Here is a 23808-nt window from a genome sequence, read left to right on the forward strand (position 1 = left end):
TTTCCCAGGGACAGAGGTGAGGCTGACTGGTCTGTAATTACCCGGGTCCTCTTTCTTGCCCTTTTTGAAGACTGGAGTGACATTTGCTTTAGCTGGCTCTATAAATGCCCAGAAGAAAGCAACTCATACTTACTTGTTGTCGAGTGATTGCTTTGTAGATGTAGGACTCAAACACAAGGCTTGGTAAGTGCAATGCACTTAGCTGTCAACTTGTGGTCTGTACAATTACAGAAAAGGCTGTTTATGAAGTAAGACTCCAGATATATTTGCCTTGGACCCTACTATTCTGAAATGTGCTCTTCTGAAAAACAGTCAAAACCACATACCCACAGACATTAAAAGTATCATGCTTTGGCTGAGACAGTTTTGAGATCTGCATTCTCACATTAGCCCACCTTCCAAGGAAAAAGACTGCACTGAGGTCTCCTTTCTCTCCTGATGGTCCACACATTTGTTGTAGGATACTGGCACAACTGCATGCATCACAGGTGAAATGTGCCCAGGAGCTGTTGAGATCGAGCATGTTTTACTCCTGCAAAGAGCCATGCATGAAAATTTAAGCCAGTCCTGAAAGAAAACAAGAAGATGAAGCAGCAGAAAGGTAAAGCATCCCTGGAGAGGAGCGTGCAGATCCCACACGTGAGTCCAGGAGCTGCCAGTCCTGCACATGGAGATGCAACTCACAGCTCTGGAATCCCGAGTTGGAAGCTGCTCTGGGATGTGTCACTGCCAGCACGCTGTGTCTGGCTGGCTGGCAGCCACAGCGGAGCAGAACCTCCTGGCCGCTCAGAGCAGGGCAGACCACACATCAGGCAATGAAGTACTCATCGCAGTACTCATGAGGGGAGCAGCTGCTGAGGGCAGTGAGGGCTGGACATCTTCCAAAACATCTGGAGCAACTGAGCCTGTTAAGCCAGACCTGCCCAGTGCTCTGGTTGTGACCTGGGACTGATATATAGGTGGCCACAGACTGGATTAGATATTCATAATTAATTGCTACAGTGTGTGATTGATTGAGCCAAATGTGTGCTCCTAATCCTTCCTCTGCACCTTTTGACTTCCTTATCTCAACAATCTCCTCATGCGAAGTGCTGTAGGCCAACACACAAAGTATCTAGCAGCTGGAACTCACCTGCACTTCCAATATTTACCTATCTGCCTCAATAATAAAGAGTTGGCAGCTGGTTTTCCACCCTGCTTGGCACCAGAACAGCTGTGTTTTCCAGACTCCACAGGAGTTAGTATTGATGCCCATTTTTACTGGAATTTCGCTTTGCTGTGGGCATCAGTCCAATTGAATTCATCCTGCACAGCATTGGGATATCCAGTGTTTCCACAGGGCATGCGGGGACTGGAACTTGCTTCTTTTTTAGCATTCAGACTTGGTAAAATTCAGCTGAACCCTTCTCAAACACAGTTTGCCTGACTAATAGCAGCAGCCCGCATTCAAGATATTAGTCACATAGACATCGCAATATTGTAAGTAGCAAAGAAATGTAAATTAATATCATATTAAGTACTTATGGGAGCCTCCAGAATACTGTCCTCTTTAAAATACTGCAGGTAATGTCCAAGCTGAAGCCATGCCTTCTTCCCAACTCTACCAAAATAATTTTAACTGTGTGTAAGAAGGCTTGATTCCTAGTAACAAGCAAAAAAAACCCCAAAGCTGTGAGTCTAGTAGCATTTTCCCCTCTTATTGAGGATTTCCATCTAAATGTAAGTATTTTTGCTAAGTTAATTCCTCATTGCAGAGAAAATACTCCCTGATATTAAATAATGGCAGGGGCCTTTATTGCTGTAGCAACGAGACAGAGTAGCATTAAAATGCCCTCCCCAGACTCACTCATTTAAATAACAAGTAAGTATGTGACAATGAAGGAAAAGAGGGAAATTGCAGAAGGTTAGCTACTCATAACATCTTAAAAATATTTTCTGAAATATTCTAGCAGTGAGATAATTACAGAAGGTAACTGCCTATATTTTCTCAAGAGACAGAAATATTATTTTAATTTGCTAGAAATGCTCAGGAAAATTGTATTTAAAGAAAGTTCAAGTTTCTCCAAGTGGGCCGCTGTGGTAGGAGACCATCCTTCCCAGCTGTATGCCACCAGAAAAACATAACTTGTGCATTTCATTTCTTCTAGCTAGAGTTTCAAATATCAGTAAAGCTCAACTGTCATTATGTAGCTGTACATTTTCTAAAATCTCTATTCTTCTAGAGTTTGGATTTTTATCTTTTTTTTAGTACAGGTGAAGTCTGATGCGTAGAAAAATATTCATTAGTGTAGTCTATGCATAAAGATAAGAGAAAATGGAACTTCAAAAGAGCATGCAGGCAGTGTTGAGCGCAAGTGCTGTAGCTGGTTGAGCAAGGAGTCCTGGGCATATGTACCAACTTGTGTAAGTGATTTTATCTCTCCATCTCTGTTTAGATGCCAGCAAATTAATGTAACGTGCTTCATGCTACAGAAGAAAAGTGAGAACTGAAGTTTGCAAAGTTTTCTAAAACACTTGGATGAAACTGGAAAACTGACTCTTTGCAAAGTTATGGAAAAAATCTGAAAATCTTGTTGTCTTTCCTTATCACAATGACAAAAAATATTAATGCTGTAGTTCCCTATTAAAATGTTGCTTGCACTGGCTGAGAAAGCTGGTGTCTGACAAGCTGCAGAAGTATTTTTACAACTGCTTTATAAGCAACACTTTGCTGAGATCCGGTGGAAGATCGGACTTTGATAAAGGCTTAGTGCTTACAGAGAAATCAATTTAAACACAGAGATAGCATATTTTGAATATATTTTGAAATTTATTTTTCTTAATACCTTTTAGGTCAAAAGTATTGTACATAACCAAGAAGTGCATGGCACTGAATTTATCGCTTTGGCTAGCACAGCTCAAAGAGGGGCAAGGAGACTACTTATATACTTCTGTATAGAGCATGTAACATCCATTAGTGACACCTGTGTAGCAATCTATGTGTAAATAAAATCTGTAACATCTTCAACTGTGTAAAGTGTAGTCTGTTGTGTACATACGAAATCAGAAAAAAAATATATGCCATTTTTTTCTTATACACACTATATAACATGATAATAAAATCTGGAATAGTTTGTGGTAGCTTAGATGAGACTGGACTTTCATGATAGAGAGCTTTAGAAACACTTTGTCAGCATTTTCTGTCTTGCACCATTGTGATAAAAAAGTTGCACAAAGAAAGCAAGCCTTCTGGACAGTATTCCTCAGCCACCTTTTTCTGATCAATATAATCTATGTCTTCAACACAATCTTGAGGACTGTGTTCCAGCTTTTTTTCAGTCACAGAGGCAGCTGCTGGAGTCTGAACAACTTCTTTCGTGTGATGAATTGCGATCCCTTTCGCAAGACCCACTGACGTTAGCAGGCTCGAGCGGGTCAGCTTGAGATGAGCGCTTCGTGGGCCTTTCCTGCATATTTTAGATTTTAGGACACTTTTTGGGTCTTGACAAATCTGCTTCTCCTTCTTTAGGGATCGGGAGATTTGTTTCCAGAAGGCTTTCTGGTTTGCTGCATGCTGTGGACAGGCAGAAGGGTCTCCAGAGAACTCACACCAGAACTCGCTGTCGTTGTGTTTGCACTCCACGTGCACAGTCGCAGCATTCCTGTCGGTCACTGCCCAGGTGCACTCAGCGTTTTCTTTGGTTTTAAACTTGCCTTTGGGAGATGATTTTCCTCCTTTCGACTTCCGGCCTTTTTCGTCTCCCTGGTTAGATTCAGTTTGGTTTTTTCTGCCATCTTCTATGCCTTGTCTTCCCTTTTTTCTCTCCTTCTGTCTTTCACAGTTGGCTAGTAGCATGTGGGAGACCACAATCAACACACAAAGAAGTCCAAAGCTTTTGATATTCATGGTCTCTGTTTTGCTTGTTATCTGCCTTCAAAACAAAAACAAACAAAAATATTTAAACGTTTTCCCTTAATGTTTGACTCAGCAGCATTTCAGACATGGTATTGCACTGCTCGTTGATACCTATTAAAATGGTGCTACCAGTAAAATCCTCTGTTCTTTGTGTGAATAATACCTGGTTTTGAGAACCATTACATACTATCCTTGAAAACTGTAGATGGCTGTGGAGTAAGTCCTTATGATCCAACACTTAATTATCTATGTAATGTCATTCCCAGAGTCATCCCCAGGACATGCTACTGCTACCTTAATTAAAATCTCTTCTGCTGTCAAAAAAATAAGAACCTGGGATTATTCAGTCTCAGAGGGATATGTGTAGTTAAAATATATAAAGCAGTTCTTGTTCCCCAGGATCTCCCATTTTGTAAATGGCACATAAGCGATTTTGACTCTAACCTCTGGCTATTCTTTAAAAATGTGCCAGACAGAAAGGAAACCTTTTGGCTAAAGCTAAGCAAAATTATTTCTTGAGCATCCTGAATATTGTCTTAATTCACTGGTTATGCCTATATTTCAGTTTTCTGTTGAGAAAAAAATAACAATATTAGTCTTTCCAGGCACCGAAAAGTACCTGTTGATGCATTCTTTGCTGCCTTGACTGATAAATAGATAGAATAATGTTTTTGCTTTTGAAGACACCTACAGTATACTGGGCTGTGTCTAAAGCTAAAAAATTCAAGGGACAAATATGCAACTTCAGTTTTGATATGTACCTAGTTAGCAAATTATTATCAAGCTGATCCCTGCATCTGCACAGAGCACATATATTTCTGTAGGTGTTTATGAAGCAGCTTTCAGGATCACAGAATACCATAACAGTTACACCATGATAGTAAATAATACTAAGTAATACCATAATAATAATAATACCATAATAGTAAATCTGGCGTTTGGCTGATTAAATCCTTAAATATATTTTTCAGATGTTTCCACCATGGCTGTTTCGGTAGCCAAACTTCCATGTTAGAAAGCAGAAATTAATGTGCAGGCATGCTAATAAAGGACCTATTTCAACATTTAACTACCTGCAAATATCTTTAGTTACATAGAGTCATGATCTAGAATACATAGGTAGCAGCAGCAGTGAGCAGGTCCTGTTTTTGCACGGTTCTAACTTGGCTTGCTTCATACCTTATACTAAAACCCTCTTCAGCAAAATCTGTGTAGCATTTATGGTTGTGTTGCAAATACAGCAACTAAGAACATTAAAATGAATAATGATGTGACAGTAACTTTCTGTTGCAAATGGAACAGGACAAAAGTAAGGTAACCAAAAGACATACCTTGCATGGGGCTTGGAGACACCCAAACGCAACTCGTCTCTATCAAAAGAATCAGAGCAAGTTGTAGAAGCAGCATGGTATTTATAGAGGCAGAGACACACCTTCAGGTCTCCAGGAAGGCTGTTACAACACAATAGGATATTCAGTGCCATGTTCGCTCACTTCTGACACACCTCCTTGGAAAAGGGCCAGTTTGCATTCTTAGCATGAAAAGAAAAAAAAACACGCAGCTTTGATGGGGTGGTAAGATGTGTTTGTGCAATTTAGATGTTGCTTTAGTCAAGTCCTTCCCTCTTTACAAACAGTGATAAGAACTTTATTAGATCATGAGCCATTCTGAAAGAGCTTATCCCAGCCATTGAAGGACGTGTCCTGCAACGCCCTCAACAAGTTGCAATACCATTGTGTTTAGCAGAACTTGGGTTCAATGATTTTTTTTTGTGAAATGAAAACCAAAAGCATTTCAACATTACCTCTCAAACCTTGAATTACCTCCTGTCACAAAAATATATCAGGGAACATTTAAAAATCAAAATAAGTAATTATTCTGCATTAAGGACAGCTATTCATTATGGTGAGATGATCATAAGCACAAAGTTCAGAAACAAATTCAAGCTCCTTCAGAATTAGCGGGTACAGACACCTTGCTTCTGGGGTCTAAGAGCTGAGATCAGATGCACAGCACTGATCTGTGCTCCTGACTCTCTGTTAGCTTTTGTGTATGCAAAGAAGTGGGTTACATCAAAAGATTTAATTATGGGACCATGTCTAACGCATCTTAATGTGAAAAAGATGATGGCAGTGAAAGAACAAGCATTAGACAAATATAAACATGTATTTAAAGTTGGGATAGGCATCCCTTAAAGAATGGATAGAGCAGGTAGTGCTTTTGTAGCTCAGTTGCTTCAGGTGGTTTTACTGGAGAAAAGTAAGTGAGACATTTGTTTTAAATGCTTGGGGAATACTTACAAGGATAAAAGGTGGGAGGCAAGAAGAGATGAATGTAGAAATTGGTGTAAGATATAGGCAGGTCTTCCTCTTTGACTCCCATCAGACATAAATGGGACAAAGCTACAGGCAAGGCATTGTCTGGACTGCTTTGGTGATGAGAAGACTTAACTTTCTGTAAAAAAATTAGGAGCCAAAAAGGGAAGAAAAAGTGTAATTCTGCAATGAGTGAAAGACAGAAGTGTGAGGAAAGGGAATAATTTATCTGAAATACTAATGGTCTGATCTGTGTGCCAGGACTGTCTCCTAATTTATCTACTTATGTTCAGCTACCTTTGACGCTTTCTGATCAACTTGAACCATCCGATCTGCTTTGTGCACCTTTGATTGGCATGAGTTAGTATGAAACTATTTGTAACAGTCCACTAAATGTGAAAGACTTGTAGTTAACACTGGCAAGGGCTCATCAATAGGGGCAAGGATGGCTCAGGGATCAGAAAAAGCTTAGCAGTTCATCAGGTTGGATGGGAATCAGAGAACAAGGATACTGTAAGAGAGGAACTGCCTTGCTCAGGAATCCTCAACTCCACATAGTATCCACAGAATCATCTGGAGTATTAGTATTTAGCATGGATCCTCCAAGCTGCAGCTGCATTAGTGTGGCTGTGTGCCCTAGCTAAGGAATCTCTCATCAGGGCTAGTAACTTCTGGAACAGCATCAAGCTGAAGTGGCTATACTACCTCAGGTTCTGGCACTAATTCAGGTATGGCTTTATCATGCCTCATTATCTTGTGTAAGCATACTATAAACTGATTTTTGCGTGATAGATTAGGCGGTTGGTTCATTCCTATCACAAAAAAATGCCACCACCAAACCACCAATGCACCGCACTACTGTGACTGAACAACTTCTACAAATAGAAAAAAAAAAGAAAGGTTACAAGAAGTATGTAAGGAACCTGAGGTAATGGGACCAAGCACAAGGTTTACAGTAAGGAACTGCATGTTCCTGTCCCAGCTCTGCCACAGGCTTTCTTAGAGATACTCACTAGGAAGTGCCAGATGGTTTTTTTTCCTGGAAAGGGAATATAATGCTTATTCTTTTAGATAATGTTGCAACGATTTTTTTGTTGATGGTTACAAAATACCATTTACTGGTGAAACTAATCACAATGTATTGAAAATACTTTAAAATATTAAAAAATATTTAAACTTTCCATCATTCATCACTTCCAAAATTGCCTAGTTTTGCCTTGCAAAATAAGTTTCGATGTCAGTCTCAGCTCAGCTGCCTCACTGTCGATGGGACATATCTGTGTGGTCTTCCTGCTTCATAAAAATGGGGGAGGACAAGGAGAGAAAAGGCTGCACGAGAGAAGATTTCCCTTTCTGCCGCTTCAATATTCCCTCCCTGAGGTTGTGGCAGAGTGGACACATGTCAGCTCTTCCCATCTTTAGCATCCAGAAACTTCTGTTGAGAATTCTGCAGCCAAGTGCTTGTTGATATGGATGGTTACATCTTTGAGACAATCCATCACGACCTAGCTGGAACCTTTTCCTAACCTGCTTAGATGATTTCAAAATCACAGTAAACTAAGATTTACTTATTTAGGTACATAAAATTTAGTCTCAGTCTATGGAGACTGGCCTGGATATATTTCTGTTTTGTTTTGTGGGGTTTCCTTTTATTTTTCTTTTTTTAATATATGTTTCTTTCATTTTAATTAGACATGAAATTATATTTTATGGATGCCTTTTACCTACCTAGGCATATAGTGTATATACATACTGTACCCCAATAATCCCGCTGGGAGCTGCCTCATCACTGTCGCCAGGTGATCAGAACACATTTTTTTCTTCAACTTTCATCTTGAAAAGAATGTACACAAAATTAAGGTCAGATCTCCATTTCTTAGGTGCTTAATTAGCACCTAATTGTCAACAAAAATTGCTGCAAAAACTTGTTTATAATAAAATTTTGAATGAAGTGGTTTTTTTCTTCTTTATGTCATGCATATTTAAAAGCACACCTATATCATGCCCTTTGCTGAGCTGAAATGCTGTTTCCTTGTAAACTGTGGGCACAGATTTTACCACAGAACAAACAGTGCAGAATAGTCATTGAAAGACAATTTGGTCTGTGCAACATATGGCAAACCCGAACAGCTAGTTTGGCAAGATCAGATTTATGGGGTGCTGTTTAGTTATTAAAATAGAAAGGCACAGAAAATACTTGGCAACATTACCAAATAAAAGGAATCATTGACATTTACAAACGTGGATGCCCAAATCTCAATGTGAGTTTTGTATTGAAAATCTTAATCCAGACATATTCCTGCTGCTTTTTGACTGAAACGAGACAGCTAACCAGCATTTTAAAATTTTAATTAGAACTACTATGATTAAATCTAGCTGGTGTCTTTCTGATGTTCAAGCAAAGAGAGGAAGAGGTTTTATCCTTATTCCTAGTTATGATTCATTGATGTGGAAGAAGTGCAGTATCTTCTAAGTTAGTCCTTATTGCTGCTTATATATTATTCACAAATACACAGATTTGTAAATAGGAAATTGCATTGGTGCATTTTTGGCAAGCTGCAGTATGGTTGTGGTGTCATCTATGTGACAATGTGAGGCTTCTGTTCATTTATAGTTTTTTTCCCCCCACAGAACAAAATGTTAATTTTACATACAAACAGTTAAACATAATTTAATTTAGAAATAGTAAATGATCAATGAATTCCTTTGACCACCTACAAATACATCACTGTGTAAGAATATCAGCTATTTGTTAGTCATACTTGTAGGCACCAGGATGCAGTTCTCTGCATATGCCCAGGTAAAGGGAGTTAGAAAAGATCCAGCATCAGCAAAGTGAACAGCTGCTTACACTTCAAATGAACATCCATGAGTACTGTTCTGCAGCATTCAGGCAGTCCTGAGGATGGAGAGTGACTCACGGCATCAGGTGATGTTCCAAGGGTATGAAAGGAGAACTTGATTTTAATGAGACTCCAGGGACGTGTGTAGAATCAGTCCCTCTGTCACAATATTCCTTTTAGCTTCAACAGTTTGCACACAGGCTGCCTTGAAAACTGTGTCCCTGGCACACACCACCCCTCGCTGCACTTCTCTAGAGTGAGGCTGACAACCTGGGTAAAAGAACAGGATCAGGCACGTGTGTTACGTGGCACGTGTGTGCCTTTCTACTTTTACATATACACCAGAAGTGAATATATATTTGCTACAAGACCTGAAGAAATAACTATATTAGGCACTCTGTACCTAGAGTTCCTTTAAAAATTGCCAGCCCTAAAAAATGGACGATGTTAAGCTGCAGTTACTTCCAGGGGTGAGGGGTCGTTTGTGGTTTGTTTGTTTGTTTGTGGTTGTTTGTTTGTTTGTTTGTAATGTGACTAGCATTCCAGGTGTTCACTGTGAGTAAAAGAATGCCATCGATGTATATAAATCAGACATTTTGAGTGTACAGGTACACACATTTTTAATATTAAATTCTTACTATAATTAAAACAGACTAGCCTGTTCAGGTACTGTTTACTAATGAAATGTAATCACACACAGGATGTAGGTGTACACCATTTTGCACCTCCAAGTGCAAAACTGTTTTTACTGTGCCAGTGGGTTGTTCTCTGGCACCTTTCATCCCTGGGTAAACAAGCTTCAGGCAAGGAAATCCTGACTTTATTTTCTTTTTAATTCTGTGAATCTTGTGTCTACAAAAGACAGTGAGCAGGCAGCCCTGAATGCCGAAGCCCTTTTACACAGCAACACAAACGTTGTCACACGGGCAGTGGCACCAACGCCAGCCTTTCTGTATCGCCGCCAGTGCCCAATACTTCAAACGAACATTCCACAGCCTACTGGCATTTCTCTGAAACAGACTAGTCAATTAAATATGTGGTGATGGTTTCACTGCACAGAGATCTGTTTACCAGCTATTTTACGTGGAGGCATAATTATTTGAAAGAACATTGAAGAAAACTCATTAGTTAACAATAATTTTCAGTTGCTTCTGACCTACAGTTAAATTCATATTAAATAACTATGAAAAAAGCACCAGATTCTCTCTTCATTGAGTCTTTAACAGTGTCTAATTAAACTGGCCAGAACTGATGACTGAACTTGGCAGAACAGCATCCCAGTGAAAACTGGTATCATGAAACCCAAATAATAAAGAAACAATCTAATCCAAACAAATATTGACATTAAGATAATCACAGAACAACAGAAACCATAGGGCTTCTGTATATTAATTATAAGCTAATAAAAATAAGAGCACCTTACAAGACTAAATGCTAACATTATTTAGCAAACTCCATGCTGAGGTTCCCATTTGCAGATGCTCAGACATTTCCATTAAGAACTATACTCCTGAAACGCTAGTAAGTTAAGTTCAGTAAATTATACTCCTCCAAACAGTGGTTATCTACAAGTGAAACTAACAGCTTAATCATTTGATCCATCATTCGTAGCCCTAGTAGTACCGATTACCTTCCTCATCTATGAATTCAGTAGTTATTACTCACAGTGTTATTCTTCATTTACTTGCTGCATTATATTGGTAACATTTTGATTAAAATATCCTGAAATTCATTACTGCCGAAGCGTAGTTTCTCTTTAGCAGGGGTCTGACCCTCCTGGCTCCCAGCTCATACCTGGCAGTCAGCAGCGGTCCATCCGGTTCATCCTATGGAACACCCTCTCACACGCCGTCAGAAGGAGGAGAGGTTTTTTTGTAAACTTTCTGAGTATTCCTTTTCCTTGGTGGGGAAGGACAGCATTGTTTTCAGAAAAATGGAAGTGGTTTTAATTAAGCCAAGGAGATCCAAGTCAGTGATGAAGCACAACCATTAGGAATATGGTTCTGAAATGACAAAGAAATCTCTCTTGTTTCATTAGATAATACAGAGGAAAGTTCTGCAGACCACATGCATACAGGAGACAGAAAACTTCGATGCCAAATGGAGTTGACAAGAGTTTTCCATCTTGGCAGGAGGAGACTTTCCAAATTCAAACAAGGATAGGAAAATTTGAGAGGACTCCTCTCCCTTAATTTTATTGTGAAATTATGTTGAACCAATGTTAAAGAAAGTTTGCCTTGATTTTGAAAAAAATTAAAGTATAAATAATTGCCATAGCTAACTAAACATGATTACCCTCTCCTACACGGGATGTTAAATGTTGACACCATGATAAAGATGATTGTTACTGTACAAGAGTTAGTGGAAAACATATCTCAATCTAAGCAGATCCTAGGATTTTGGTCCCTGTAGATTAATGCTACAGAGTCACCAAAGAAGAGATGGGATTAGATAGATAGGAAAAAAAAATATATCTATTTTTTCCTTTTCTTTAGAATTTGGCTTTCACAGAATACAAAGGCTACATTTTGTAAAACAAACAAAGTAACAAAAAAGCAAACAAAACAAATGCCACAAATCCAAACTTGAAAGAAAAATAATGTAAAACAGAGGGATAGTATACTGAAAGGTGTGTTTGTGTGTGTCATACTGATTTTTTCAATATTAAGAAGAACTTAACCTCAACATCTGAATTTTACATATTTTCTTTTAACTTTAGCTCTAATGGAAGTTGTCACTTCTCTGTCTTAATCACAGCTAAAGATACTCCAAGCACAATCATTTCATTGTCCTGGGGTTTTATTTGAGCAGGGTCGCTGCTCGATTTATTAGCACAGATTCACTATATGCAAGGCATGCTCAAGTTGTTTTGGCAGCTGGGGGAAACAACTATTGACTAATTGCCTTCTGAACTATTTAGCCTGCTGAGATTTTTATAGCTTAGAGCAATCCAAGAGCCTGCCTGTCTGACGAGAACAGCTTCAGAAATACAATCAGGCAAAGGATTGCTCTCTTACAGAAAGATAAAATGAGCAAACTAATAAAAAGATGACATTGTAACTTACTGCTTGCCATTAGACTGGAGTCTACTCAGGGTAATAGCAAGTCACACATATCTATGAGAAGGAAGAATTTGACATGTTTCATGAAAGAAATCATCAGACACGTATTGCTAGAACACAAGGGATCATCTTACGAGCAGCACTGTTTACCATAAGCACTGAGTTTAATGCTCCAACCAAAAAACACTTCCAGCTGTCACAAATGCCTTATTTCTCTTTAAAGCTTTGCACTAAAAAAATTCCCCATCTGCTTATTCAGGTGAATAGCTGAAAAAAGCCTTTGTGTTAAGGCAATACTGGTGGAGTTACTAAAGGCAGACAAGGTTAAGAAATTAGTTTCTGCTTCTAATCCACCTTCTGATAAAGGTAAGATTTTTTGTTCTTAGTGGGAATTTTAAATTACTTAGGCACTTGTTCTATTTTTTTTTTTTTTTCCTGAAGGACACACAGTGGTCTCCACTGTATTAGTTCCTATACATGCAGCAAAAATACAAATTGATCCTGCATAGGTGAGGAGAACCAAGATCTGCTGAGTGTTATAGTGTAGTTCAGAACATTTCAAATATTGACCAGATCAGTGGTGAAATTCTTCCACAGGTCGGTGTGGCTGCAGTGATACAGGATGAACACAGATGGAGTTGAAGACAGAGTATACATGGGCCAAGATGTGGTGTATTAGAGAGACATTCCTTTCTAGCTGCTGACTGCTTATTTTGAGGTTGTGCCTGGGCTTCTGTAAACCACATCTGATCTGAACAGATGTAATCAACAGTATTTTTATCAAGGAAGATGCAGGAATTATCTTTTCTACTTTTTTACTTTAAGAAAACAAAGCAACGTCAATTTCCTTTCTAGGTTTTCCTCACGTAGTCCTGGTCAAAATAGATGGACTTTCGAAAGTCTGTTGTTCATATCAATGGTAGCTTTGGTCTTTTGTCTGTTTTCAGCATCCTTTCCATAAAGCTTAAAGCTGTTCTGTAAATAAATTAAGCGGTACCACATACACATATGCATATATACACAGATGTATATATAATACCATATCATATAATACAAGTATTGAATAGTTTTCTCCCTTCCAATAAAGTTCATTAATATTAGTGGGTTTATTTGTATGTTTGTTGAAACAAAGGGTGCATATACATGTGTGGAGAGAAAAGAACAGGTGGACCCACTGTGACTAAGAAAGTATTATGCTTAAACTTTTATGAGTTTATCAGTGCCCGGTAATTTTGTGGAGTTTAGCACTGGCTCCAAGCACAGCAAGATGTTTCTAGCACTTGCTATGGAGTAAGTGTTCATTTCAAATACACTTTTTAAACACAGAGGGAAACTGGAAACAGGAACCAATAAATTGTTCCAGGAAAATGAAACCAGGAATGGAAAAACAGGGAATTTATGGTGTAGGAGACTGTTTGGTCTGGCTGGGATGGAATTCAGTTTTTATAGTAGCCCATAGGGTGCTGTATTTCAAATTTGTGACTAGAACAGTGCTAATAACACACTGATGTTTTAGCTGTTGCTAAACTGCATCAAGGCCTTTTCTATTTCTGACCCTGCTCCCTCTCCAGTAGGCTGGGGGTGGGCAAGATATTAGGAGGATACACAGCCAGGACAGCTGACCCAAGGGATATTCCAGACCATATGACATTTCATGCAGCAAGAAAACTGGGGGTGGTCTCTCTAGAGTAGCCCTTGCTCGGAGACTGGCTGGGCATCAGCCTGCTTGTGAGAGGTGTGGACTGGATGTCTTTGCATCATTCGGTGGGTTTTTTCTCCTCTTCCCTTCACTTATTAAGCTGTCCTTATCTCAACCCACTTTTTTTTTCCTCTCTTTTGCTCTTCCCACTCTTTTGCTCCATTCCACTGGGGAGAAGGAGTGAGTGGCTGGTGAGTGCTTCATTTCTGCCTGGGGTCAACCCACCACAGAGACTTCAATCCTACAAATAACCAACATAAACTGTTATTACAGTGGCTTCCAGCTGGGAAAGAAACCAACAGAGAGTTCAGTCCACATGCAGAACTTCCCCTTCATTAAAAATGCTGATGGTCAAGCTACACTGATCCCACTTTGACTCCATGCCTCTAAGCCATGACAGTTATCACAGCAAAGACAAGAAGGTACAGTCACAGCTGTGACAAATCCTTTGCTCATGTACATTACTACACTGGAAGAAACTATTTCACCTACATCGAAAAAGTGATCTTGGGCTAATACAAGCTGTGTCTCCACAAGTTGTGTCAGCTATCATAGCCTGACCTATAACTTACAGGATTAGCTACAAGGTTTATCCTCCATAATCTTTGGGTTATCCTTGAAACACGGTATAAGCATCCTTAAAATGCACTTGGGTCCTACGACTCAAGAGCTCATATTTGGAGGGGGCTCTGAAAAGCCCTGCTGAAAGCTCAGCAAGTCAGAAGAGTGATTGCAAAGGTCTGCACTCCACAGCTGCCATGTGGCATGGTGGCTCTCGGCATTTTCGTATCTGACATAAGCCTCTGAAAGCACAGAGAAAGGACAAAAGGAATGGACAAATCTTACTTGCCGTTTTCATTTTTCTGAGATCAGTGTGTTTGGGTATGCAGTGAATAGAAGCCACTAACAAGGAAAAAGGTTTCTTGACCCATCTTTCCAAGTTCTAGTGCAACTTGTTATGGTCAGCAAAAGCTGAAAGGACACAGACTCCTCAGCAGTTATGATAGATTTGGGGTTTGCTCAGTTAAACAAGATATGATGTCTATGACTATATAGTTCTTTCAAAACTTACAGGTTTTTTTGGATCATTTCTAACTCTACAGCTCCTCCATGTGGAGAACATTAACAAAAAATAAATTAATAATCTTAAATACTGGGTATTATTATTTTATTTTTTTTAATGGGTTTGTATTCTAAATATTTAGGAACTTTTTAGAGGTATTCAGTCCTGTTCAGCCAGAAACCCATTTTCTGAAAACAGGTGAAAAGCAGGACAGTAATTCCACACATCAGAACGCCACTGCTAATGCTGTGGCATTACAATTCCAATTGTGATTTAAATTACCCTTTTTCCTCTGTTATCACATGACTTACACAAACTAACCTTTTACTCATGTTTAGTCCTATTTGTTCCTGTGTGCCTGTATAGGAATCTCACATGTATATCCTACTTCACGCCATGAAGGAATTTGGGGATTTTCTCTTATATGTTGGTAAAGATGACCTATATCCTGGTTACCTCACAATTATTTAATACATAGTGAATATTATCTTCGTGTTGATGACACAGTGCAAACGACTTCATTAAACACTAATAAGCATGAAGCTTGTGGCAAACTGAAAAGATAAGGAATGACCTGATTCTGGGGAGCAGGCGCTGGCACTCACCACCCCCTCGCACCCCTCCAGGAGGAACAAATACAGGTTGAAGGGAGAATGTACCTCCCCTGTCCCTTCACAGATGAACTGGAAACAGCCAGTATTCTCAAAGGTTGTTCAGACAGCTTTCAGTCATCACAAGGGTATCCAATGCATGTCTGTAACTTAGAAAAAGTTACCTTTGAACATTTTTGATTGGAGGTTTGAGGCTGAATGAGAAATGGAAGAAAATATGGAAGGAAAAGAGACTTCATATGCTGCTAGATTTGGCCGGCAAACCCCTCTTTTAATGTGTCCAACGGTCTGAACTCACATCCACTAGCAATTAGTACAAGAGAGGATCTCACCCAAGGTAAAGCAGTCTTTCCTGATGCTTTTATGAAGTGTTTCCTTAAGCCAGGTCTCAGAAAAGGTAGGGATGGTTGTGGGATTCTTTGTATTAGCTCAGGTCAGGTTTTGACCTCAGATCTTAAAATAAATGGAGCTAGCCAATTCCTTTCGAGAACAGTGTTTTATAGCTTTTTGAAGTATAGTTGAGCTCAGCAAAGAAACCTTAGTCCATCCTCGTTTCAGCACCACTAAAAGCCCAATTTCTTGTTCCTGCTTAAATACACACCTTGTACTGTTTACTACACTTGCTTCTGTGGAAACGTCTGCTGTCAGAAGTCCCCTTATGTGCCTCTGTTTCCCAACCTTTTAGAGGTGTGTAACAATACTTGCCTATGTCAGAAAGATGCAAGAAAGTTACCTTCATATTTCTGGTGTTTTTTTGTTTGTTTGTTTTTGTTTTGTTTTGTTTTTTAACATCCAGAAATGTACAAATAGAAGACAATGTGGAAATAAAACGTACTTCAATTAAAAAAAAAAAAATCTACAACTGAGAACCTAAGTTCTAGCTGAGTTCAGTATTCTGTTGTATTCAGTTTTACTTTCCAGGTCTACAGGCTGACAAGCAATGCACTTACACAAAGATGTTGTAGAAAGCACACTAGCAATTAAATTGTCCTATGTCTCTTTGAATAGCAACAATTATTTTTGTTTTGAATAACTTATAGGTAATGCAAGAGAAAACACAGACATGATGATTACATGGAAAATTAATTGCCCCAGGATTTTCTTTTCAGCTGGATCTCTTCCTCTCTCAGATATTAACAAGGTGCCTTTCTTCTCGCAGATGCTGAAGGCAGTCACTTTTCTACATTGCTTTCTAGCTTTGACAGTATATTTTCTGTGCTCATGTAAATTATTTGCTCATATTTCTTTGCTCATGTAAATTATTCTGAAGCTGCAAAGCAGTCATACACTTCTCTTTGCAATTTGAGTTCAGCTAATATGTAGATGTTTAAAAGGGACCATGATATATCGAAACAAATAACTTGTCTTCTGGTGGTAAGGATTTAAGGTAAAAAAAACCCAAGCCAAACCAAACCAAAACTACCCCAAAACAAAATAAAACAAAAAGATTAATAGTGAGGAAGAGAAAATAAGTTTGCCCATTCCATCAAATCACTGTGATTGACCTATTATACTTCAAATGAAGTGTGTTCCTGCCAAAGGACACTGCTCCTGTTGAGGTGAAATATGTAGTGGTCTGTAAAAAGTTTTATAGTTCCCTAAGCTGAAGGAAAACAGTTATCCTGATTTCTTTCTGTTGTTCACTAACCCTGTGCCAAGAAGCTGTCCAAACGCCATGCAATCGGTGTGAAGAAAAATCAAAAGCAGCTGAACTGATTTCAATTATGTAAAAGATTTCAGGCCCAAGAAGACAGAGGAAACAGATGGTTACAGATGATGTTCCTTGATGACTCTTACCTTTTCTTGTCTGGTATATTGTGAAAAATATCTTCTGTCACCCTGGCATAGCTTACCTTCATGATAGGCGCAGCGTGGATTTCTATGCACAAGTTCTAACAACAGGTCTTGGAACATCTTTCTAGTGAGAGAAAGTGGCTCAGGATAGGTCACGGGGGACAGCAGTATTTGAAGGAGGTCTTGGGGAAAGACAGAGACCTTGTCCTGACAAACCACATCTCCACAGCCTGCTCCAGCGTCCACCCTTGGCGCAAACCCACCACCACATGGCCCAAGGTCACCAACACGACGTGAAAGATGACAGTGTCTCTCCAGGCTCTGCCAGAGTTCAGAGCTTGGATTTTTCTCACCCTTTACTTCCACAAGAAGCTTCTGGCCTTTTTCAGTTCCCAGGCAAATTCTTAATTTCAATACATCTGCGGTTGAAGGGAGGGCCCCTTCACACACCACATTACACTGGTAAGACAAATAAAAGGGGCAACTGGTTTCACGCTTGCACATTAATTTTTATGGGCAGCAGCGACAGAGTAACACAGATTTTTAGGTCTGCAGGCAGCAGAGCCAGAAGGACACCTCTGTTTCCCCTCCTGACTACAACCATTGTGAGGCCGGCAGCAGTGGAAGAGTCCTGGGGCTGGATACCCATGGTGAGCGCTGGGTCTGCAAAGTCTTCTGTAACCTGCTGAGGAGAGGGAGGCAGGGAACACAAACTTCTGCTCCAAATCAGATATCAGCTTCATTTCTTTCTTAGTCTGTACACACTGTAATAAAGCTACTCTGGAAATTCAGCACTTGGCCTTCTGCAGTTAACTTAGCATGTAAGATCCGTAAATGAAATCAACAAATTCTCAGGATGTCTGATGTGACATGTCCTTGAGATAACGCCAATGTCTTGTCATCATACTGTCTGCATCTCTGCCGCTTTGCTTTCTTATTCCTGTTTTCATATATGTATCACATACTTTTTGCCATTGTAAAGTGATCTGTGAAGCTTGATGAAAGCAGAGAGAGCCAAAGGAACCTCCTGTGCTGCATCTGACTTCTCTTCAGAAAGCAGAGATTAGGAAATGTAACATAAAGAGAAACAGAAAAAAGAAATCAACAACCATAAAAATCCTAAAGAAGCAGGAATTGGCAAGGGGCAACTTTGGGAAATTTTAGTTTTTCCTTTGTCTTCTTACTTTGTGGAAGATCTCTGTTCCTCAAATTTGTGCCTTATCAACTACAACATCTATTGAAAAATCAAGAATGCAAAATGTAGAACTGCAAACCATGCAAGAATGGCCAGAGAACACAACAATTCTCTCAGAAAACAGCAGAGTGCACTACTGCATAGTTACAGGCAGACTAAGCAATATCATCATTATTGAGGTGTAGATTGGGTCTACTTTAACACAACCTATGCACTGCAAAGGGCAATTTTCTTAGTTTCAGATACTTGATTTTAAGGCAAACAGACAGAATGTTCATTGTTCCTTAACACCTGATTTTCTTGTTGATTTAACTAGGCTAAATAAAAATATGTGCCAAAAGACAGGCGCTTAACATGATGTTATTTATCCAAGACGATGTATTTGACTTAATGAGGGGACTGCCATCAGAACATACTTGAGGAAACTGTCTTATGCAATTTGATATAGTTAGAATGGCTACTCCAAGAGTATATTTTGCACTTTGAGGAGACGCAGATGCTATCAGAGGTATTCATTATTAAAGAACCAGACCTTTTAAGCTTTCTTCTGTGTTTCCATCGTAAATTATAGGATCATTGAGGTCAGAAGGCCTTTCTTCACGGGACTGTGCTCCAGTTCTGACCATCTTGGTGGCTCTCCATTCGACTCGCCCCAGTATTTCTTGGGTCTTAACTATGTGTGTTAAATACACATCCTTTTACAGGCAGGTTCTCCAAATGCATCATTTAGCTTTTCTTGCAGGCTTACATTGTCAAAGTAGGGAATACTCACAGCGCTTCTGTGGAAAGCTAAAGGTGAGGATCCTGAGGCAGGGGGACTGCCTGCTGGTGTACTCAATCAGCAGCAGGAGCAGCAGGCCTGGATGTCAGGGGTCTCCCTCGCTGCAGGAATCCCAACAGTCTTGCTTGCAGTTCCTCTGTCAAGAAAATAAAGACAAATTCCATCTCCACTCGAGTGAGTTTCCTGAGGTATTTACAAATATGGGGGCTAACACGTTAACCTGAAATGAATTCAACAGCAGGTTTCATTCATTCACAAGGTACCTGAAGATTGCATTAAACTCACCACAAACACTTCTCAATTCATCCTTTGATTAATGAATAGCACTTTCATATCAAGAGGGTAGCTGAAATTTCACAACTGTATGTTTCTAGTGCTAAACACAATTAAATGGTAATGTAGCTGATAAATCACAGTGCTGTTACACAAGGTGCAGCACTTCAGTTAACATCCAATTTTTAAACATTTTGAAAGCAAGATCGTTATAGTTGACTGACTTGTTGAGGGTGTATAGTGTTGTGTAGTGAAATGCAATTCAAGCCATGCATCACGTTGGTACCAGAATCTTCACCTTTTTGTAAAATGTAGTCCTTAGCTATGTATTTTGGGTCCTGGATATTTTACAAAAAGCATTTCATAAAAGAGGGGCCTTTGACACAAGACTATTTGATTTCTAGTTTCCACTTCAATCATGAAGTTTCAGGTGGTCACTCCAGACAAGACAGTGCAAGCGTGGACCCCTCTGGCACAGAGCTCTGCTCCTCTGAAACGAGGGATGAGCTCCCTAGGACATTGTGCACTCACAAGTCTGTGTGACACCTGTCCTCTCCTGAGCAGAATCAATGATGGCCACGCATTTCACACTCTATCTCCAAGCAGACTCTAACTCTGCTGCCTTCTGTGCTCGGTGCATATACACAGAAAAACGCACAAAGGGGAAAATTTTCTTTTGGTGAACTGGTGCAACCTCCTCTTTTCTCCTGCTATCAGTATGGTGGGTGACTGATTCTCCCAAACTTCCCTAAATGCAAGCTGATGTCTCATTTTTGAGGTCATTACCATTGTAGTGGATACTACTGCAAAATATTGGCTCTGCAGTGTGGATTGTGCATCACACGCAAGAGGAGTTCTAAAATATTTAAAACACACACCTCAAGAAAACCCTCAACCTCCCCCTAACATTTCCAAATAGTTGCCAAATATCACTTTAATGCATTTTGCATGTTTGCAAATCAAAGAATTATGTTAATTTCTATGACAGAAATAAGCAAATAGGTGTACTACTACATTTTAAAGCCACAGCACAAGAGCTTGACAGGGATGTCTGAAGTTACAAATGAAGATTAATCACATTAGATTTATGGCTGACAAAATCAGACCTGCTTGAGTTTGCATTTCATCAGCATTCAAGTTGTATCTCTGCCTTGTACATACAATCTTCTGCACAGATCCCATCTTCATCACCTGCTGTTCCTTTCCACATATTTCAAGAAGTTTGTGACAGAAAAATATTTCAAGTTTGATTGAATGGTCACGATTTGGAATTACAAAGTGAGAATTAAAAATCTTGAGTAAAACTTGAGAAGTACTGAAGTGTACAACGCTTTGCAGAAACTGTTTAACAGCAAATACAGAACATCATTAATTTACAAGGTACGAAGTTCTTCCAATAATACCCCTGCTGCAAAGCTCACTTGAGAACAAAGGGGGTCATTGTTAAAAAATAATCTGAATGTAAATGTGCTGTAATCTCTGATAACAGGCTATTAGGTCCTGCTTTGTGTTTTGATGAGATTTATGCAAGTGCCCAAGTGCATAGATATGAGTTACCTTTCAGAATATTCACTAAACCCAAACATTAATAAAACTACTAACAGATCCTAATAACACTGAAGTCTGCAGATGCAGCACAGATGAACACTTCTAATCTGCTATGTTCAGAAATGTATTCTTATATTAATCTTCTTTTTCTCCAATCTTTCTTTTTCCCCCTGCTGGCTGAAACTTATCATTGTAATATAAAGATAATTACTTTAAAAATACTAATGAAAACATGTTCACAGTGAGAAAGTAATGACTCAGACCTGAAACAAGTATCAAATACCATAACTTGATACAAGCAGCACCATTTTGAATTTTAAGAAAGCACACTGAGTACGTTTTCAAAAATTTTGCTTTTATTTTTTGTACCAACTGTAGCACCATTTACAGCTTTCATCTCTAACAAACTGAAGGAAATCAGAACACACAAAAACCTGTTGAAGGTCAGAACTCTTGAAGTGGAATGTTGGTAACACAAATGCAGTACACCCTGACGCGTAACAGACCTAGGAACAGCTACATCATCCTAACACTAAGTACAATCACTCCAGTTTCATGCATGTTTCAGGGCTGTTAAAAAGTTTCATTCTAGGGCTGCAGAGAGAAAAGAGATACAAAATCTACAGAGATGATGCATTTTTAAACCAAAATTCTTACATCTAAATTATAAAACTACTGCAAGGACCCTTCTTCAGCTGTAAAAATTCTGCTCTGCAAAACAAAAAAGAAAAAAAAAATTAGTCACTTTGCTGTATTAAGCACAAGAAAATTAGCAGTCTAAACACTTGCTGCCTCATGCTCCATATATTCCCATTTATGTCAAAAATTTGCCAGGTTTAGTCAGCAGCTCCTGCCTTTCTCTCCGAATCAAAGTGGAAGTGGGTATAAAACCAACCACTTCCAAGGGCTTTGCCTTTTTAAATCCTGGCTGAAAACCCCAGACTTACCAGACAAGTGCCTGCCTGTGATCCCTGTCACCTCTACAGAAACAGACCCTTAAACCAAGACAGTCCGTTCAGTTTTACTAATTTCTAGAGATCGTCTATGAACTAACTTTAAAAATTAAGATGGTTAATTATTAACTAGAAGTTTTGATGTACAAGCTTTATGCTTTTGATTTCTGAATGGAGTTTTAAATCATTCTGGCTGATGCATTTGTTATTGGAGCTGATGTATTTGTTATTTATCTTAGACTTCACTGGCTTAAATCCAGAAGTCAGCACAAGAGAGAAGGAATGACAGTAGGCAGAAAACAAGCCCAATTTAAACAGTTAGAAGTGAAATACCACAGGATTGATAACCCATAGGACAAACATCTCAGTACATACTAAAGACCTCACAGGAGGATTCCAGGGAGTCCTGAACTAGTAGCCATCACCAGGTTTAAGCTCTCCAGCCCCTCAGAAGCCACAGTACAGGCTGTGTTAGATGTTAGATTTTAGTAAGCAAGTCTAGAATCTCCATGTCCACACCCCTGAGAGACCCCCAAGATCAAAATAAATCCAAACTACAACAGGCTTACACTTGGGTACATTCTGCTGTGCTTCAAGATGGAAGTTTTACCTGAAGCAAATCCTTAACCTCTAAAGATGCCAATAATGTAGGAGCAGACATCATGCAGGGGTTCCCAGCAATGTTCCTGTGCCAGTTTCATTGCTTCCATTTCATTTTCAGACCCTTGACCATGTTGGGCTGGTTTTATAAGGGGTAGCATTGGAGGTTTCCCTATTTTATTAACGGAGCTTCTCTCTGCCCCCCTCATAGAAGTGGAAGTTTTCTGGACTGATCTGTCCTGGTTTGCCAGATCTTCTGGCTCCACACCAGCAGCTATTTGCTTCATGAGAGCCTCCGCGGGAGCCTTTTGGCACATGGTGGTCTTCAGCACTTGCGTGGATTCGCAAGCGTGTGGGAGCTTTCTGAGTTCCACGGCGATCTGATTCCAGTAAATCTTTGGATTGTTCCTGAAAGCCCGACAGACTGACGGCTTGCCAGCGAATTCACACCAGTAGGACATGCCTTGGCTTCTGCATTCAATTCTAAGTTTCATCTCCTCATCCCCACTCATGCTCATTGTGCAAACATCTTTGGTTTTAGTTCGAAAATTGATTTCTTCACCATTGCTTCTTTTCTTTGGCTTCAGCTTCTGTCCTAATCCTCCCATGCTGCAGCAGCTCAGTACTAGCAAAAGAAGAGCAAAACTCTTCATGGCGAGAGAAGTTGACTGAGATCCTTGAGCAACGTGATCTGAAAAAGTGAAAGCAGCGAGGAAGTGGTTGCTCACAATTTAAAGGCTTGGTGCACAAAGAAGCCTCTTTCCAGTGAAATATAGAAAGTGAGGTCTGGGTTTTTTTTTAAATAAAATTATAAATCACACTCCAGTAGGCATGTGCCTGTAATTTATGGCCTGAGGGAGTGTCAAATAACCTGTGAACTCACAAGAAGGTAACAAGACAAATCTTGTAAATGCAGTTAAATACAGAACGACGGTTGTATAACCGAGAAACACATTCCTATCCAGAATGAACATGTCATATTTGATTTTTAACAGATATTTTCCATTCTCCAGCTGCTTTTTAGCTATCTTCATGCCAGAGTTTGTAAGATCATATGCAAGTTAAAGAAGATAAAATTGCCAAAGCAATCTATGCAGCTACATCTGGGTGATATTATAAATGTGTCCTACCAATAAAGGCTGATTTGTGGAATGAGTTTTCTGTGGATCTGCACAG

At 39.4% G+C, this 23808-nt stretch overlaps 2 protein-coding genes across 4 annotated transcripts; both read right to left on the reverse strand.

Annotated features, from left to right (window-relative positions):
• Window positions 1-2789: 2789 nt before the first annotated feature.
• On the reverse strand, window positions 2790-6310 carry FGFBP1 (fibroblast growth factor binding protein 1). Of its 2 annotated transcripts, XM_071808346.1 has the most exons (3): window positions 6196-6310; window positions 5227-5346; window positions 2790-3911 (listed from the first exon to the last, which is right to left on the reverse strand). In XM_071808346.1, the coding sequence occupies exons 1-3, from the start codon at window positions 6282-6284 to the stop codon at window positions 3170-3172; spliced, it is 951 nt and encodes a 316-aa protein (XP_071664447.1). In that variant the 5' UTR covers window positions 6285-6310; the 3' UTR covers window positions 2790-3169. The 2 variants fall into 2 exon arrangements, with proteins under 2 accessions (XP_071664447.1, XP_065693583.1); XM_065837511.2 differs by lacking the exon at window positions 6196-6310 and having other exon boundaries at window positions 5227-5378.
• A 15125-nt stretch (window positions 6311-21435) lies between these two features.
• On the reverse strand, window positions 21436-23400 carry FGFBP2 (fibroblast growth factor binding protein 2). Of its 2 annotated transcripts, none has more exons than XM_071808347.1 (2): window positions 22643-23400; window positions 21436-21785 (listed from the first exon to the last, which is right to left on the reverse strand). In XM_071808347.1, the coding sequence occupies exon 1, from the start codon at window positions 23283-23285 to the stop codon at window positions 22656-22658; it is 630 nt and encodes a 209-aa protein (XP_071664448.1). In that variant the 5' UTR covers window positions 23286-23400; the 3' UTR covers window positions 21436-21785; window positions 22643-22655. The 2 variants fall into 2 exon arrangements, with proteins under 2 accessions (XP_071664448.1, XP_065693846.1); XM_065837774.2 differs by having other exon boundaries at window positions 21436-21790.
• Window positions 23401-23808: the final 408 nt, after the last annotated feature.

The sequence above is a fragment of the Patagioenas fasciata genome, chromosome 4 (genome assembly GCF_037038585.1).
Source record: "Patagioenas fasciata isolate bPatFas1 chromosome 4, bPatFas1.hap1, whole genome shotgun sequence".
In the NCBI taxonomy this organism is placed as follows: domain Eukaryota; kingdom Metazoa; phylum Chordata; class Aves; order Columbiformes; family Columbidae; genus Patagioenas; species Patagioenas fasciata.